Genomic DNA, 20,943 nt, shown 5'->3' on the forward strand with positions numbered 1-20,943 from the left:
TAAATTAGGGACGGCTAGTGCAGATAGCCCTTTTGTAGTTTTGCGCAAAATTAAAAACAAACCAAAATGTACCTGAGAAACAGTTCTTATCATTCAAATACTTATCAAGCTTTCCCTTAACTCTCTTTAATTAACTACATCCACCACATTCAAAGGCAACTCATTCCAGAAGCCAACCACCCCATCAGAAAAATTAAGCTTTCTTAGCTAAAAATGACTTATTTCCTGCCAAAATTTCACCATTTAATATGAAAAAAGATGATACATCAACACTGCCATTTCTTTTAAAAATCTTAAACACCTCAATCAAATCTCCTCTAACTCTATTTATTTGTTTTTTCAAAAGAAACAAGTTTAGAGGTCTTATCCTCATTTGATAATATTTCTATTCCAGGTACCATCCTAGTAACCCTCCCCTGAACTCTTTCCAATAGTTCAATGTAATTTCTGACTGAACACAATTCTCCAAATGTGGCTGTACAATGACATTATAACCTCTTTAGACTTTTATTCAATACTTCTATAGATACAACCTTAAATCCTATTTTTCCTACCACTAGCAGCACATTTTTTGGATAGGTTAAGAGACTGATTAACAAGAACTCCAAGATTTGTTCTTCCAAACACTGTTAAGGTTATTTCCATCAAAATTATACTCATAATTCAAATTGTAATATGTAATACCTTACATTTATCATAATTAAAAGCCATATACCACTTATTTTTCAAACTTACAAGTATTCAGATCCTTTCGTAAGACAGTAGCATCTTCCTTACATCTAGCAACACGCAAAAAAGCTTAAGATGTGTAATGGGGAACTGTTAAGATTGAAAGATCGAAAAGCAGGCATCACTGGTTTTATAAACTAGAATGTTTATAAAGAAATTAGAAGTAATATCAAAACCTGGAAAAGTGAAGAATTACTTTTTCAAACCATGTGAATAAGTCATTTATGTATCTATTTCTTTGATCAGTAGTTGAACATTTAAAACCCCCATTATTTGTGAGTCTTAAATGATTTTATTTTATTTACTTTACATGAATATCCGAGATTGTTATATAATTTCATGTCTTAGTTACTTATGCATTTAAAGTGATGTTATGAAAAATTATGCACTTTTTACTGCAGGTATACTGGGAAAAATCTGATATTTTTTTTATCTAAAACTTCTCATATAAAGCATATAACTCCATAATTGGTTATGTTTTCTTTTGGAAATAGATATTGTGCATCCCTAGTGATATATAATTTGTAAAAATGTCTTCATTATTTGTAAGAAACATTTATGGATGAACTACTGTAATGTTTTTGGCATCATAAAGTAATCAAAGCATTAATTCATTTAAGTTACTTTCAATATCAATTTGGTTACTGATTTAATAACTTATGATTTCAGATTCTGTTTCACTTTTGAAAAATACAGCATTCATGTGATAGATCTAACAAAAGAAATCTCAAATTGTATTTAAACTCTTGGTTTTAATTCCAGTATAATAAATGTAAAAAATGTGTCCTCTCATTAGATAATGTATTTTTAGTACTGATTGAAAGAACAAGTAACTGTACTGCTACTAAGGGCTTTCCCAGTACTCACAACTGGCTAGAAATTTTTAAATATTTTGGTACATATTTAAACTCTTGTATTATAGTAGGTTGTGTAGCAGTGAGAGAGTTTTCAAAAACGTTATTCAGTATTTTTTTTAATCTTTCTAAGATAAGTGATACTGGGTTTTTCCAAATTTGTTGTATACCAGGGAAGTAAGTCAAAAAAGGATAAACATTACTTTTAATAATTCTCCATCACAAAGACTAGAGAACCAAAAGGAAGTTCCAGAACTTAAACTCATGAACAGTAAGATTTTATATTTATTTCTTTTTAGAGGAAACATTTTAGTGCGAACTCCAGGTAGGTTGATGGATCTCCTGATGAGCAAGAATTCAGACTTCAACCTAGCATCACAAGTAAAATCTCTTGTAAGTTGATATTTAGTTTGTAATGCTTTTGTGTTATTTTTTCTGCTTTCAATAAATCAGTTTATCCATAGTGATTAGAATAAAAAACATTTTGATAAATTCTTCAATTTACACTGCTTGAAATCAAAGCTGATGGCTCTCAGCAAAAAGCCACAATAATCTGTTTGAAAAATTCCTAAATTATCAGTTTTCTAAATATAAAAAATTACCTTCACATTACATTGTGATCATGATTACTTTCCATGCATAACATGGTGTTTGTGTCACTTCAAAATCCTTAAGTTCATATTTATATAATATCAGACATAAAAGATTCTAGGAATGACTTAATGTGTATTCAAACATGCTTGATATATTTCTCATAAACTCTAAACCAATCACTACTTTAGTGCAGTTTTGCTAATTAAAATCTATCAATAGCTTGAAACAAAATTTGACATAACCCTTTTGGTGTTACACCAATTTATTTTGGTTAACTTGAACCTGTAATATGTAGTATTGGTTAATGCAGAACACTGAAATTTGTCTATGTGAAATTTTTGTGCCTGAAGAGTTGCTAATGCATTTGTACACTGCTTCAGATGGAAGCTGTGGTGCCACAACTGACATGTATATGTGTGTGTGTGTGTATATATATATATATATATATATACATATATATTTGAATTATGGCAAATTCTTGACCATTAGATACTTGATGTTATGGCTAGGTAAGTATGCCACAGCCCTTTTCCATGAATATTATTCAGTGTTCTTATGATGTAGAGCCAAAACTTGAAACATTTTGTGGAAAGGGGTTTTCAATGTGGAAACTTGTATAACCTTTTAAGACAGCAGCTGAATTCAAAGCCACATCCCACACCAATCTGGAGCAGTGCCATTATCCACAAATATAAGAATGTGGTTGCAAAAGAAAACACTCTGACCTGAAAAAACTTCTAGTACCATTGAAAGAAAAATAAACAAGTTTTTGAAATTAACAAATAATGTTTATAAGCTAGAAGCTTCCAGCTACACCTTAAAATCAAAGATTGGTTTCATAAGATGACTAGAAAAAACAACAACCTGAAATCATAGTATACTATGTTATATTCTACCACATAATTATCCAGCCTTGTGATACAGGTTTAACAGATTTTTATGCATTTGACCTGCATAAATGAGTTTTAGAAATCAGTATTCATACAAACAGTTTAATAGCATGTGGAAAGTTTGTTAAAATTGATCTTGCCATACTTTCTTTGCAGAATCTTGTTAGAGTGAAATGTGCAGTGTTGAGCATCAGTGAGGTGGTGTAGTTTATGTACTTAGCATGATTTTCAGTTCTCTCTGTGCCAGCATTATCATTACATATTATAGAGTTCATTTGTTCTACAGTTTTAGGCCAATGCTAGCTTGTGTAGTCATTGAAGGTAAACTCAAGCCAGAAATTTATTTTCTATCAGATTTTTATTTTACTGAAACCAAAAACAAACATCCCACACCAGTCTGGAGCAATGTCATTATCAGATAAGTTAATTTTGTTGCTTTAGTTTTGAATGTCTTGTACACTTATTGTATATACTACAAGTTTGGTATCAACTGATAAATTAATGTCTTGAAATTGTGAGAATGAGAATATTATGTTAGACCAGTTTTTATTTTTTTAAATAAAAATGAAAATGTTCCTAAAAGTGATACTTGTGATAGATTGTTTATCAACAGTAGATCAGAGCACACTACATTCAAGATGCTTGATTTTTGATTTTCAATGTTTTTTTTAAGTAAGAGTCAATTATAAAACAAAATTAAATAATTTTTTTTAGCTTTTATCAATAACTTACAAATTTTACCAACTTGTGAATATTCTAGTATACAAAAAAACTGAACCACTTAGGAAACATGTAAAAGAATGAAACACTGAAGCTATATATTAACTCTCTCAACATTGGGTTGATCAATTTGACTGACCACGTAACCTCTTTGTAATCAATTAAAGTCTTTATAGATTTAATACTTCTAACTTTCAATATAGTGTGTATATCTTCACAAAATTGACAGTCTTTCAGTTCATATTATAAGTTATTCACATACAAAAAAATCATATTTTTAGTGCAGTATTTTTAATAAAATAAAATAAAGATGTGTCTATTAATATATTGAGTATTTGTTTTGAATAGTCTGTGTACAAAGTAATTTTCATGTTAAAACTAAAAATACTTTTCCTCATCTCCAAAATCTCAAATTTCCTTTGTGTAATCCGTAAAACCTCCTAAATGCATTTCAAACGTTTTTTAGTAAAACTTTATAGTTTATCTGTTATTTTCTCTACCCTATCCCAAAACGGGATTGGTCAATTTGACCGACCTCGTAACCACTAAAAAAATCTAAATAAAACTAAATTACTCTTTTTTTTTTCTTTCTAAAATGACTTCAAATTGTAACGTGAAACTACATTCGTTTATCCCAAGTAGCACTAAGTTCATAACAGTATACATCTATTTATAGTTAAACTTTATTGTTTTATTTGCCCTTTGAACCATGTCCAACTACTATCAATGCCATTATAAGTTGTAAATGACAATATTCTGTTCAGAATATAACCTTATACAATATATCATTTGATAGATGAAAACCTTGACTTTCTATTGGTTATAGGTAATATATAATGAAATGTAAGAGAGAAATGTCAACGAATTGCAAAAGAGAGGATGTGACAGGTGGGTGTGGCAGGAGGGGTCCAATTTTCTGTTTAATAGCTCTGTAACCGAACAAAATTGAAGGCTATAAAAATCAGGGTTTGTTTGAGCAATAACGATTTTGTAGAGTATTTTGTGTTTAATTTCATACATTTTCGAGGGGTGATGGATAAAATAGGGATGATGACATGCTAAGAGAAAATGTGTCACGTGGGTCACACTAGTGGAAATTCAGGATTTTTTTTAAATATTGCTTTGTAGAATTAAGAACTTAAAACTTGTATATTATCAAAATATAGATTATTATCTAAGATTATAAGATATTCTAATTGGTATAATGTAAAAAAAGTAGTTTAATAATATTTTGAATGTAAGACATTAAAACCTTGTGTCATGCACAGTAAAGGTTACCCATAGCAATAGGGTTAATATCATGCATTTTCTTCTTATTCTGTGTTTAAAATTTACAAAGCAATGGCACTGTGATGTGAATTACATGTGTATGAAGTGAACAGGTTAGAGAGAATGTAAGCTTGTCATGTAGGGCCCATCTGTATACAGTATAGGTAAACTTTAATTTTCATGCATTTAATTACTTCATTTCAGCTGTTTTCAAAACTTAAAAATTTAAATGTGTAGAAACTACAATTTGTTTCAGTTTAAATGCAGACATATCTTCATTTTACTTGAATTATTTTTTCTGCCTTGTATTTTGCCATGTTGTTCATCTTTCAACTGATACGTTATTCGTTGTATATGATACTGGGCTAATTTAGTACTGACTAATAAGATAATGTCTTAAAATTGTGACAGTAATATCAAGTGTATGAGAACAGCTTTTATTTTGAATGCTCAAGTTGTTTTTCATTTCCAAAAAACAAACACTTAGGCTTAACATTTGGCCAGCTGGACCAAGTTACACCAGCCATTCACAATAATACTTCAAAAGATTGCTGGTTATGGAAGAGTTAAAAGGACAACAGAATGGTTATAATATATCTTCTTGGCCTTTTCCTTGAAACTTAGTGTAATGAGACAGAACTGCCTTGTAAACATGTTACAATAATAGCTGAAGTACAAAAATTTATAATGTTATACTAGTGGATTTGAGTAATCTTATTATATAGAAAAACATTTATGTTTGCCATTAGTTTTTATTAAAGTACTTAAGAAACTGATGTTGGCAAGTTGAGTGTCATGTTTTTTTTTTTTTTTAAATGCAATATACAAAACTTGTAAATTAATTTACTGTAGGAAACTTAGATTCCCAAAAAATGTGTAAAGAATGCAGACAAGTATGAGGAAATGAGGTAGAAATACTGAAATGGAGCATCATTATGCTCTTGCAACTGTATTAAAGTTAGTGCTTAAACTTTTTCTTTCAGTATATTTGATAAGTATTTTTACCTATTAATTATTTCACTTCAAGTTCTATTTTTGGTACAAGGTAACCATTTGTAGTTACATAGAAATGAGTACTTCAGTTTTATAAGGATTAGGGTGTCAAAACCTGTATGTTTCAGATATTTTATTTGATGAATCATTGTAATTTGTAAATAGTTGAAAGTGAGCAAAAATAAAGTTGTTGTTGGGTTTTTGTTCTTATGAACAAATAGATATGTGTATATAATTTCAATTCTGAAAGGTTATTCTGGTTTTGATAACACATCAAAAAGTGTTTTTTACAGACTATTTTGTAAGGAGTTTTAGGTAACAGTGTGTTTTGTAGGTTAAAGTTTATTGTATTATTTCTCTTATATTTTAAATGTTCTTTTTATGTAGGAGGTTCTTATACTTGATGAAGCAGATAGACTGCTGGAGCTAGGTTTTGAAACTACGTAAGTCATTAGAGCAATTATAGACATCAGTTAAATTTTTTAAGGCCACTTCCACGGTTATTTTATATAACCTTAACCCATTTTGTTTGTATACATGTATCTTATCCTAGTGGCATAAAACATAATATTTTTCAAATGTAACGAGTAGTTGATGTAATTTATAAAATTTAAAGCAACTAGCAATTGATTTTAAACTTTTCTCATCATGCAATTATTCTCATGAAGTGACAAGACAAGATAATTTAGTATTCAGTGTTAGTAACCCATATGATCACTTACTTTTAATTAGGAAGCAGTTAAGTAGTAATATATATATTGAATATTTTATGTGAAAAAAACCAATAAGCAAAAAGTGACTCCAGGACTGGGACTTGAATCTTGGACCTCTGACTAACAAGGCCAGTGCTCTGACTGAGCTGTCCAAGAGTAAAGTTATTTTCAGAGTCACTTCTCACTTATTGTTTTTTTCATGTAAAATATTTAATGTTAATTATCATCATATGATAATTTTAAGCACTAATTAGTTAAAAACACCAGTACTAAGAGACATACAAGACTGTAATAGTAATCTGTTTCTAGGAGCCAATTATGTCAGAGAAGATCATGCAATGTAATAGAATTATACTATAATAATGGATACAAATCATATATGAGAAAAAAGAAGCCTTCTATATCTTCTTAGTTGACAACACACTCAGTCAACCTAGTAGATTTTGGACACACAGCTCTTAACACTTAGTTGTCTACAGTGCTGGAATTTCTGGTGAATAAAGCCTATTTTGAAATGCGTTATTTTAAAATCCCTAGATCACCCTAAAATGCACATATATGCACTGCAAATGTTAGAAAAGAACATCAAAACAATCAACACAACATTTTAGAGGAAAAATAATGTAGTTTTACTACCTTTTTTCTTCTAATGTCTGAAATGCTTGACCATGTGGTACTTCGTGAAGCAATCCGTAAGACACATGGGAAGGCATCGCCCCTCCCATCCTTACAATTCATGCATCCATTTCTGGTTTGCTTCCTCTTTGGATGTGAAGGGCTGTCACTGCACACTATACAGTTAGGCTTTTATTTAGGATCTGGACAAGCCATTGGAAAGTGATGCCCTGTCAGTTGCTCCTCTCTATTCTCTGGGTTATCTGTCGACCTCCTCCCTTTCCTTCCAAATTTATTCGGAGGACTAGAAGCACAGAATTTATTTGCCTCCATTTCCCTGAATGAATGTGGCTCCATTTTCGAATTAGGGTTGGCAGTTGTGTACAGTATGTTGGAGTTGACTACTGCTGCCTCTTCTGATGAAGTGATAAATTGCGTGGTACCATTTTTTGCATTTGGGTTGATATGGGTAGCTGGTACATTTCTGGTCAAATAAGTCAACCCCTCCCATTGAAGCATTGTAATTGCAGACCACATTTGGCTTTTTCACATCCCTAAATACAATCTCTGACTGTTGGATCAAATTTGTTTCCGAGTGTAGCCATTATTATCGATTGTCGAGAGGAAGTTGACCCTTGCATTGTCATGCCAGGAACAGACAAGCTTATCACCCTTTCTGTAATAAACAGGATCATCACCTTTCTTCAGCTGTAACTTTGCTGAGCTAATTTCTTCTGGAAGTCCCCTTCTATTCAATCTCACAGTTCCACAGGCACCAGTACCCTGTTCCTTGAGGGCTTGAAATAGGCCAGGGTTGGAGTAGAAGTTATCAGCATATAAATGGTGGCTGAGGTTCAAGTATCCATTATTGCCCATAAGTTTCATAAAAACATTATGACTCAAGCCTTGCTCTGGTACCACTGGGTTGTCTCTACCAGTATAAACATCCCAGTCTAACAGATAACCCGACTTGCTCTCACACAATGACTACATTTTTATACCCCACCTTGTGAGTTTGTTCGGTATGTACTGACGAAAGTATATCTGTCCCTTGAACTTCCTCATTGATTCATTAATTGTAAGTTCACGACGTGGAATGTAATACTGCTAATACAGTGGTATCACGATGTTCATGAGGAGAGCAATTTTATACAAAGGATCATATCCTTCCTCTCCACGTGGAACCCTTTTAGAAGTTTCACAGAAATGATGGAACGTACTGATCAGCTGGTAACGATTGCATGGCAGTACATTTCAATAACCAAGGGACTGGGCTGTACCCCCCAGTTGCCCAGTAGTCACTGATCCTTGGCTTGGAACACAATCCCATCATTATCTGCAAGCCAACATAGGCTTTGGTTTCATCTGTAGTACACTCAACCCAATCATTGTAGTGAGAATTTTAAGAGAGGTCCATCAAATAATCAAAGAATTCCAGGGCGTAGGTGTTAGTCATCTCACAAATAAGCTCAAATGCTTCCTGAGGGAATAACAAGTAGAAATAATCTACAGGGTGATTACTTTTGGCATAAGCTGGGCACCAAATTGGGAATTAATTGTCATAATCATCATCAATGACCCACTTATGATCAGCATCAGCCACGCCCCCTTGGCTACCATTATCATCATCACTATCCCCATGCGCTACATCATGTGTATTATCATTACTTACAGCATTATCGGTATCTGTGCCACTGTTTTCCCTATCATCATCTCCAAATTAACTCAGTTCTGAGTCTGAATCTTGCATTATTTTGTTCAGTACATCCTCTGTGGCAAGCCATTATTTTTGTTTACATTTACCTGTTGACATGGTTCTGGTCAGTGCCCTCAAATTGAGTCAAAAGTCAAGAATTTCACAAAAATAACACCCACGATCGAGGAAACTATACTAAATTACATTGTGGTTGCCTAGAAACCGTGCAGGTGCAGCACGGAGTAAATTACAGACTGGTAAACAGAACTGTGTTAGGAAATCGATTTAAGTTGCATTCAGCATTCTACCTGGAATTCGATTAAAGTCATGTATGGCAGTGAAATGGTTAAAACATTCAAATACTTCATTAATCTTTTGTTCTTGGTTACACTCACCTAGTGGTAGATCCAATAAACTTCTTAGTGTGACAAGGATATGACAACTTATACATTTGAAAATATTGCTTAATCTAGGGAATCCATTCTTTAAGTAAGTCCTTCATTTATTATGAAAACAATTTTTTGAGTTTATATTTTACTGAAACCAACCTCAAATCAACAGCATTTGTCATACTCTTTTCTCAAATTAACTGATTAATAATACTACTACTAAAAAAATATGAATTGTGAAGTTTACTTTTAGGCTGATGATTAGTTAGCTGTTACTTACTCTGCCTTTGAATGAAATAATTGGATGAAGTTTGTGTAAGGAAAATGTAACCACTCTGATATGGAACTGCCTAAAACCTATACAGTTGGAATCAAGTGCACAGAGGTGTATACTTTCTTGAGCTGTCTCTACACGTTTGATGGTAAAAAGATGAATTCTACGTGTTTGACAAGATCACTTTTCCACATTGTTCCTGAGCTCACAATTTCTAGTCATTGTAGAGACAGATGTGTACCTCCTGGAGAAATGTGTGGCTTATTCTACCATGGTATTTCATACAATAGAACATTTTATCATACAGTCTACTCATAAATGGATTGTTGACATCATATTTTGTATCTCATAACTATGTTTTATCTTTCTTAGTTTTATTGATTCTGATAAGTTGACAAGTTAACCCTCTCACCACAGTCATCTTTTTCTGTGCTTGTCATGAGGTTTTAGTAAGTTACATTCAAAATTTAATTAAACTGCTTTCTTATCATGGTGTATGAATAAATTATCTAATAATCCAATATTCATAGTTCTTAGTTTTATAAGGCAATTCAAAGAAAAGAAAAGAATTTCCCTTTGTAGGAGAATTGACATTTTCTCTCTATGCATCCCCTCTTCTCTAATTTATTTACCACCACTCCAAGAAACACAAAATGTAATGTAAATTGCTCATTATAATTTCATCATTGTTCAGGGAAAACATAATTTTCCTAGTCTTTAATTTTATTTGGTTATAGAGCCATCAAATAGAAAATCAGACCCCCTCAAGGGTAATTTTTTTTGGTGGTTAAACTGACTAACCTTGTATAGAGCAAGGGTAGGGGAAATAGCAGATAAAATGTAAAGTTTTAGTGAAAAAAAAATGTTTGAAATTTATTTAGGAGATTATATAGATCACAGAATGAAATTTGAGATTTTTGAGATGAAGAAAAGTATTTTTAATTTTAACATGAAAATCATTTCGCGCTCAGACTCGGAAAAAAAATACACTCAATATATTCATGGACAAATCTTTAGTGAAAATACTTCCTTAAAAATCTGATTTTTTGTGTACAAATGACTTGTAATGTTTACTGAAAGTCTTCCAAATTTTCTAAAGATACATGAACTGTATTAAAAGTTATAGTATAGAAATTGTAATGAGTATTCCATGGTTGCAAACCCAGTGAGATCAACCGATCTCATAGCTGTAAAGTTAAACTGAATAATAAAAACAGTATAAATGTATGAAGAAATCCTTGACAAAATATGTACTGTACCTTCAATCAAGAACCAATACTTCATTAACTGTTTTACCTTGATTATGTCCAAGTGCACATATCACAACTTTTTACACAGTTACATTCATAATTTAATTAAACTACTTTATTATCAATGTATGTGAATAATTGTGTCATCAAAATGTAGTAAATAAATCAAATTTTAATATTATTTACATTTTAAGTTCTTAATTTTATAGGGAAGTATTTTTAAAAGTATCCGCAATCTCTCCTAATATGAGAACTGGAAATTTGCTCTCTAGGTTTTCCCTCTTCTCTAATTTATTTATCACCCCTCTGAGAAATATGGAATTTCAGGTAAATTACCTATCATAATATAGCAAAGCATAATTTATATTGTCTTCAATATTATTTGTTTACAGAGCCATAAACTTGAAAATCAGACCTGCTTGCCACACTCAAGTGGGATTATTAGTTAGACACAGTTCAAAAAGCAATAAAATTAAGTATAAGTAGATATATACTGTTGCAGCCTTTAAGCTATGTAGGATAAACAATTGTGGTTTCGTGTTACAATTTGCAGTCATTCCAAAAAGAAAAATAAGGGTAATTTAGAATTATTTCCTATCTTTTTTATGGTGGTTACAAGGTCAATCAAAACTACTTACCCTGTATAGAGTACAGTATAGAATATAACAGATAAAATATAAAGATCTTCTGAAAACAAATGCAATATTTATTTAAGAGGTTTTAGGGATTATGAAAATGAAATTGTAAAATTTTTAGATCAAGAAAAGTATTTTTAATCTTAATTTGAAAATCACTTTGCCCTTGGAGCAGTGAACACTCTTACACAACATAATTATGAACAAAGTTTTAGTAAAAATACTTAATTAAAAATTCTGCTTTTTTGTCTACAAAAGACTTAATTTTTACTGAAAGCTTGCCAAATTTCTAGAAGATACATTAAGTACTTTCAGGGTCATAGTTACTTGGTGGTTACAGGGTCATGTACATGTACATGTAAAATACATGAGTCCATTGTGATAGAGTGAAATTGATTTTAATACTTTTTATACCACTACCTCATAATGACTTTATGCATTTTTAAGAGTTCTGTAATAAATGGCAAACAATTATTTTACAGGTAAATGTAAATACAGTTAAATAAAAAAATAGTTTAAATTTTCATGGAAAATGCTTTAAACAAATGAAGTATTCAAATTGGCGTTTTTGACAGTGTGAACCTGAAAATCTAAATTTTCATTTTATAAACTTTATTTTCTGAAAAATCTATTCTCCTATCAGAAAAGTAGTAGTATTTTTAGATTTATATCACTTTATTTTAAAACATAACATAATATATGAAACATAATTTAAGAAACCTGCTAACTCATAAGCTTTTGAAATCTAGACTTTCTTCCTTCAGGAATGAGCTGAAAATGAACATTTTTTAAAGAAATAACTGAAAGCCAAAAAAGGTATTTGTTCTTTGAGGCAGGATGAAAAATATGAAACACTTCATTGTCATTTCACTTGTTTGACTGGGGTCACTGGTCATTGAAAAGGTAAGAGTTTTATGCTGGGGAATAGGGAAGACTAATGAATTTTCAAATTATTTATTTCGGACTTGCATTTAGGTCTATTAGCCCTCTTTAGACAAAATATCCATTATTTATGTTGATTTGGAAGTGGATTATTGCAGGTGTGCAATACAGAATGAAGCAATTAACCCTATGTGAATAGCATTGGTGCTTTGCATCAATTCCATTTCTGTGAAACTATAAATGGTATTGTTTACTATATAATTCTAAATTTGCAAAGTGTTTCATCATGAAATTTAGTAAACATTATATATATTTTGTAAACAGAAAACAATTTTTAATAAAGTATTTCTACTAAAGATTTGTCTGTGAATTTGCTGTATCAGTTTGACTCAGACTCTGAATTATCTGAATGTAAGATGATTTTCATGAGAATTAAAATTTTTTTTTTTCATTTCACAGTTTTCAGTCTTCATTTACATAACTTTTAAACCTCCTAATGGATATCAGTTTTCTTTCAGTAAAGACTGTATTTTATCTTATATTTTCTCCATTCTAATACTAACTTTGGTGAAATCGGCAATGTACAGTAAAATGAAAAGATGAAAATTATGAATTAAGTCGATTTCCCCTTTCTTTCTTTCTTTCTTTCTAGAATGACTGCATATTGTAACAGATAATTTCATACTTTTTATTCTACCAGCCAAAGCTACAATGCTACTTGGTTATTATGCATTTTTTGCGGGGAGATGTGGCAACACGTGTCTAAAGAACTCCCGTGGTATAATCAGGGAAACAGTTGTATTACCCAATACAGTATGTACATTTAAATTTTAAAAATTTTCTTTAATTGCTATAAGCAAAAAAATACTAAATAAAATTTTATTGAAATCAACATAGCCAGTATATGAAATTTATTTAGCTGAATAATTTCTTTAAAAAGGTAGTAATTTGTTTGTTTTTAACCAAAGAATATTTTTTGGGAACAACATCCATTACCCATAAATATAAATAAAATTTAATACAACAATACAGGTCAATTCTACATGTGTAAACTTCACACAGTAATCAGATAATCACAACACTAAGATGCCACTAAAGACTGAACTAGAGTTGAGAAAAATATATAGCAGAAGGTTCTTTACTGGGCAAGTCCAATGTAGAATGTAGGGGGAGGAAGGAAGATCTGCAATATATCTGAATCCACAGCATAAGCGACAGCATTATAACCAGGGAGCACTGTAATACTTTTCTATTCTCAGGATACAGCTAAAACCTTTTATCACTGTATGGCAGCTTTGTGTAAAGAAAGTATTGAGTTAGCAGCATGCATGGTCAAGTTACAATGATGCTTCATACATTGCCTTGTGTTGTTCACTTGCTTATCATCATTAACAGCCCTTTTCAGACCTTAAGTGGTCCATAGGGCAGTTATGAAGGTTCTTCACTGTGTTCTATCATCTGCCCATTCTTTTATTCAGGTTTGCATTTTTCATATCCATCTCTGTTTTTCTATGTCAAGTATTTTTCAATCTTCTTCTGCATCTTCTTCCATTTGGCCTTTTGCTAACTACTTGTTTTGGCAGACTATTCTTATTCATTCTTAGAACATACCCATAGTATCTCCATCTGTGCAACTTGAGTTTTTCTATGATTGATTGTTTTCCTCTTTTCTCTCGTAATGTTTCTTTACTTATATGATCAAACCATTTGATAATTATTACCTTTCTTAAACACATTGCTCAGTGATTTTCTTAGAACAGAGATCTACTCAATAATTCCTCTACCAGCTCTGAAACCTGCTTGTTGTTATCTCAAGAAAGCTTCTGTGGCATCTTTCATCTTTTTTTGTCAAAATCATACTCAAGACTATTAATTACTTTAATAACTTCTTTACATATGTCTCCTGCCTGCCAGCAGGCATGGAAGGCTCAGAAATGGGCTTGAGATACTTTTTGCAGGTATCCCATTCTTTCCAACCACATTGGTTTTCAGTGGCTCCGTTCCATGCTCGGCAGGTGAGATGTCAAACCCAGAAGGAATCTTGGATTAAGTTAACAACCTGCATCTCTTTTACCACCAGTTCTAAAGTCATCTGGGACAAGATTTGGAAGGTCAATGGGAAATATGCTTCCCATCCCCTTTACATCATGCTCTCCAATAGCCAGTGAGTTGCTGATGTACAGAGCATCACCGTACTCTCAGGGAGTGCTTTTCTTATTTCTCCAGTACTTCTGTTTTTCCCTTTCCTTCTTAGCCATCGAGTCTCGGGCAGAGCATTCGCCTCTTTCCTTTTAAGGTGATCATCTCTACGACTATAACCACCCTTTTACACTGGTGGAACTTAAGCTTGCTCTTCATCGGTCTGGCAGTAAATCGGTTGGGTCGGATGACATTCACTATGAGATGCTGTGCCATATCTCTCCTGCAGGTCAGGTTTAACCGGATCTGGCAGTAGAATGTTTTCCTGAAAAGTAGCGTAAGGCTATCATTCTACCTTTTTCAAATCCTGGGAAGGATCCTAAGATTCTTTCTTGCCCACCCAATGTGGTTTCCATCAACAGTGCTCCACCATGAATCACTTGATTTGACTTAACCTCCATCAGGAAATCCTTCCTCAAGAGAGAGCATCTTGTCTCCATGTTCTTTAACATGGAGGTATGGCATTTTACGTGCTCTATGTCGACGACTTCCACATCTCATGTCGGTCGTCGAACATGAGGTTTATTGAGCGACAGCTTCAGACTGCCCTCAATCACTTGCTTAAGTGGACCACAGCAAATGGTTTTACCTTTTATTTTTCCAAAACCGTTTGCATGCATTTTGACACCAATGGGGTCTACACCCTGTTTCTGAGCTCCGTCTCGGTGATGATGTTCTTTCGTGGTCTCTGAGGCAAAGGCTTATCTTTAACTGTAAGCTTACTTTCATTCCTCACATAAAGCAGCTACGTGTCAAGTGTACACATTTTCTCTCTTCCACATCTTGGGGAGCAGATTGATGTTCTATGCTCAAGATCTATTATGTCCTCACTTAACTCAAACTGGACTATGGGTCTATGGTTCTGCCAGAACCTTGGCCTTGAAGATGCTGTTTCTCCTGTGTATGATCTACCACAGCTGCATGGAATGTCATATACGCAGTTCTTTGTTTGCTCCTTATACATTGGTGGTCTAATTTTAGTGAGTGTTCTTCAAAGTGTTGTATTTCTTCTGAAGATGGTCCTAATGTTGTATCATCTACAGGTTCTCCATATCTTCTCTGATAGGCCTCTGGTGTATGGAAGTGACACAGTTGCTACTGGTTTCTCTTGGGGCTGTGCCTGTTGTATGGTATATCTTCTGTGTTTCTATTATGTGAAACCTTTCGGGTATCCATATCTCTGAAATGTCTCTGTTAACTTGTCCATTTCTTGTTTTCTTATTGTTTTATCAGTGCTGATGGCATTTGCATAATATTGTAGGCACCTCACAATGCCTTTCTTAACAGTATCTGGATGGTGTGACTCAGTTGAGGTAGTGACCCGTGGCTGTTGGTTTATAGTACAGAGAACACAGTTTCATATCTTTCCACTTGGACATCTAGGAACAGTAGTATGTTGTTGTTTTCACGTTCCATGGTGAACTGGATTGATGGTCGAAAACTGTTGATATGGTCCAGGAATTACTTTATGTCCTTTTTGCCATAGGACGAATGTGTCGAAGCCATACTGCCGGTACGAGAGGTGCAGCTTCAATGCTAGATCTTCAAAGTATTCCATATAGATGTTGGCAATCACAGGTGGCAATGGCAATCCCATAGCTGTCTGTTCCTTCTATTGGTAATACACACCATCTAGCTGGAAGGCTGTGGTGGTTACACAGAACGTGAGCAAATCCATGATGTTATTGATTGGGATTCATGTTCTTTTCACTAGAGTGTCATCCATTTCCAGTCTGTTCCTCACTACGCTTAAAGCCTCGACTGTTCGTAAGTTGGCTTACAGGTTCACGACATCAAAGCTAACCATTTGTATGCCAGGTGTTATGGGCATGTCCTTGATCAAAGAGACAAAGTGGGGGGAGGGGGTTCTTCACGTATAAAGATCACTTTGACTTCTCACTCAGGGGACTGATTATCTTGACCAGGAATTGGCCCAATGAGTGATATGTTGAGTCCCATTAACTGACAATTGGTTGTAGTGGTATGCCAGTCTAGTGTATTTTTGGTAGACCATACATGTGTGGTAGTTTGCTGTAATGTTGATTCAACTGTCTGTATTGTGTATCATTCAAGTATCTCTTATACTTGTTCTTTTTCAGGATCTCGGACATTTTTCTTTCAGTTGCAGCTATAGGGTCTCTCTGCAGTTGTGTGTATGTTCCAACACTCACTAGATTGTTGAGCTTGTGAGTGTACTCCTCCTTGTTTATGACAATGGTGGCATTTCCTTTGTCAGCTGGGAGTATGATGACTGTGTCATCATTCTTGATAGCTGCTCGCTCTTCTTTGAACAGATTTTACCTTTGGAGGTTTTGCATTCTTTAGTGCTTGTCTTATTTTCCATCGAGGCCTTAACCATAGTGAGGAACAGATTGGAAATGGATGAAACTCTACTAAAAAGAACATGCCTCCCAACCGATAACATCATGGAGATTAAATCAAGACCAAACGAACCAGAGTAATAGAGGAGAGGGCAGGTTGTATTTTAATATGGGAACAAATTGGCTTCCATTGTTGGAGTAGGAGAGTACTAGAGAAGTCAGTATCAAATCTTGATCAACCCCTGAAAATATTATTTCCACCTCTTTAATTTGCCTAGTTGTTAAACTAATGTATAGACCATTCTCTGATCTCCTCTGTTGACTTCTTCTTCTGCTTTCTGGTAGTAATACAGGGAACAAAATATCTGGGTTCTCATTGTAATTTGCGAATCAAAACAACCCCAGTTGTGAATGACTTTCCTCTTTGTTTAGCATAACGTGTGAATAATTCTTCTCTCTTGTATGTTGTTTTCGAGACCTCCAACAACACTGTGAAAGTGCCATAATGTTTTAGTTTGATAAACCAAAGCTGATGTTAATTTTTTGGAAATTCCCACCAAATGGCACATATGGTATTTTCTTCACACTATGTCATGCACATATTGTATACACACACGCTTGTAGTAGTCTGTTCATGATGCTTGGAATGTGCCTGGTCGGCGTCTACTACCTATTCAACTAGAGTATGTACCTACAGTACATGCACTGCACATTTAGCATTGAGCAAGTTAAGAACTGTCTCAATGTGGGCTCTGTCCCAAGGAACGACCACATGGCCATTTTTACATGTATATTGTTTTAATACTATAACTTTTAATACAGTATGTGTATCTTCACAAAAGTTGGCAGAAATTTAGAGAACATTACAAGTTGTTTGTACAAAACATCAGTTTCTTAATGAAGTATTTTTGCAAGGCACTATATAACATCTACAGTGAAGCATGATGGGGCTGTATCTCAGCCAACAGTACCAGTGACCTACAAAAATTCGATGGCACCCTGATTGCTGACAGGCACAGGCACATGATCTATCATGCCATTTCTTGAGGAAAACAACTCATCGGATGGGTGTTCTTCTTCCAGAAAGACAATGATCCCAAGTGTATAGCAAACATGGTAAAACAATATCTTGATGCTGACGAAGTTGATCTAACAGTTATTATCATTGCTTGGCCTGTGCATTGTACTAATGAGAACATTCTTAGGACCTTGTAGGCTTATGCAGAATCTGAGGAGGTCAGAAAGCAATCAAACAACTTGGATGATTTGTGGGAATTAGCACAGGGCTTTTATAAAAAAATTCCACAATTGTATATTAATGTATGTTATAGCAGTATGAAAACAGTGTGTAATGCTTTTTGTAAAGTAAAGGGCTCACATACAAAATACAAGTGCATTTACTTTCTTATTTTCTGTTTTCTATGATAATATTTAGTATGATTCATAAATTCACCATCTAGTTGTCATTACTCATTGTTTATGACTTCTGTATGTGTATAACTTGTGTGTTTCTATAATTGTTTCAATTACTGTTTGGGTGAATATAATTAGAAATATATTTTTTAAACTTTGTCCACTGTGTGTTACGTGGGAACCCAGACATTTACTATGGTTATGTGAAATATAGCCGTATGGCTTTACCTTCACATTAGTCGGTTAAGTATTGTTGACTTTCATTTTCCAGTACAAGGCTACCTGTACAATAATTGCATGAAAGCAGGGAGAGAGTTGGTATTTGAGGCATCTCACTGTGATTGGTTAAGCTGGAGAGATACTACTGATCCTTGGACTGAAAGCTGTAAAGTTCATTCAGTTTTAGTTTTGACTTCCAAGTGAGAAATCTCAGCTTAAGAAATGTTCACATCATCCTTGCTTTTCTCCTTTTGATCAGTTCTACTATCATTATTCAAGTTTTATTTTTATGTGATCTTTCACTTCTTTCAGTTTTGTTTAATTTCCTTTATTTTGCTCTTTTAGTGTTAGTTAGTTATTTTTCATTTCATACATTACAGTATTATATTTTACATTACTGTGATTAGTATTCTATAAAGTTTTTTGTATGTTTTTATGTTCATTATACAATCTTTCCAGTCTTCTCTCTCCTTGGATATTACCTTTTACATCCATTTATTCTGGCCAAGTCTCCTTGTTATCTGTGTAATCTAGCTATCTGTGCATTACACATTCTAGCTAGTATAACTGTTATCAGTTTGCATAGACGTAATCAATTTCTTAGTGGTCAAGGCTAGGATCTGATTAAAACAACCTGACTGAAAGACTTGCATTTAGCAAAAAAATAAATACCCAGTAATGAATATGGATCCTCTCAGACAATGATACAGGCTCTACATATGCTGAATATACTTCTGACCAATTCAAAAGACATCATTATGAAGGTTCTTGTCATCTTGTTCAGTCAGTGTAATGCAAAGCTGATTGATATTGAATAAGTGCAGGTATGGACATAATCTGTCTAAGGAAGTTCCAGAGGGGTTTTTTATGGGATTTACTTCATGCTAGCCATTTTATGATGGCTATTGTTTCTTGTTTAAGGTTATTCTTCACAGTCCTGATAGTATAATTCTGGGCATTATTCATAATCTGGGCATAGTTTGATCTGATTCTATCTGCAAAATGTTATGTATCTCTGTTTAGTGCTATGTAATTATGTCTCTGCAGAAAGACATACTGTTTTTATATTGTTGTTTCTTCTTTCTTTCTTCTTCTTCCAAACACTTTTCACAGGGTGCATATGCATCCTTGAAACTCTTTGAAATTGAAAATGGAATTTCAAAGGCTTCAAAGTGCTTGAAAAGGAGCCTTTTTATGCAAAAGTACTTAACTGTTATAATAGAGGAATATATAGATGTATCTAACTTTTATGCGTGTTGCAGAGTTGAGCACAATAAATAGTCTTCTTTTCTATTTTTGTCTGCATTCATATGTTGAACAAATGAATAGGAATTTTATAAAATATCATGGAATCTGATTGATTTTCATGTAGATTTTAGCTTCCAAAAATGCTTGAAATTGATCAGAGCAGTTCAGTACGAACCATTTCTTGGATTGACTGAACTTGGTAGGATTATATGGAAAATGTATGGTGTTCGTAGCAACCCTAATGAGAAAGGCTGTGAATAGAATATTCTACCATTGTGGTTGAACTGAAGGAACAAAAAGTTGGGCAAACACATCGGGATATAGAGAAAGCATTTGAGACATCAGTCTGGTCATCCATACTCTAAGAAAATACCCATCTCAGAGTGGAAAAAATATCCATCTTGAACCGAAGAACAACCAAAGTTGGTTCAAGTAGGACAGATCTATAACAGGGTAACATTCACTTGTCTTCATGAGAATGACAAAAATACAGGAGGAAAACCCTACAGTGGGATCAAGGAATTGGTTTATGCTATTTTAAAAAGCAGAAAAAAAATCCTAAACAAAGCAGTGCCAAGGAATAGAATGAGCCTTTGTTCAAATGATAGTACTCATGGTGATTACTGAGCATGGATCATAGGCTGGCACAGTGCATGCATGTTAATATGGAGGGGTGGTAGCTTCATTCAAGATTTGTCTTGTACAAAGTCTTCTCAGCAGTAGTGGTGAAATTAAGACACCTCAGGGCCCTTTGACAGTGAATAATATGGGGCCCTCATGCATATTATTTTAGATGTACAAAAAAAGCATTACTTCACAATTAAATTTACACCTTGGTCTACGGATGATTCATTTTCATTTTTTTGTGTATGTACATTTTCAGTTGTCAGTCCTATTTTAACAACATAAATCTTGCTATAAAAATATTTATTCATAATTATAATACAGTTTCAAATAGCACAACAAATGCATGATTTTAATTTGTTTTGAACTTCTTAAAATGCATTACTAGTCTAGTATACTTTGACAAAATTCTGCAA

At 33.3% G+C, this 20,943-nt stretch overlaps 1 protein-coding gene across 6 annotated transcripts in view; it reads left to right on the forward strand.

Annotated features, from left to right (window-relative positions):
- Positions 1-20,943, forward strand: part of LOC106462072 (ATP-dependent RNA helicase DDX55-like) — a 162,304-nt gene that overhangs the window by 67,763 nt on the left and 73,598 nt on the right. For all 6 annotated transcript variants that reach the window (XM_013921956.2, XM_022389208.1, XM_013921957.2 and 3 more), the window contains 2 exons: positions 1,883-1,976; positions 6,437-6,492. In XM_013921956.2, the coding sequence (XP_013777410.1) occupies positions 1,883-1,976; positions 6,437-6,492 (150 nt within the window). The remainder of the gene's footprint in view (positions 1-1,882; positions 1,977-6,436; positions 6,493-20,943) is intronic.

Source organism: Limulus polyphemus, unplaced genomic scaffold (genome assembly GCF_000517525.1).
Source record: "Limulus polyphemus unplaced genomic scaffold, Limulus_polyphemus-2.1.2 Scaffold1088, whole genome shotgun sequence".
NCBI lineage: Eukaryota > Metazoa > Arthropoda > Merostomata > Xiphosura > Limulidae > Limulus > Limulus polyphemus.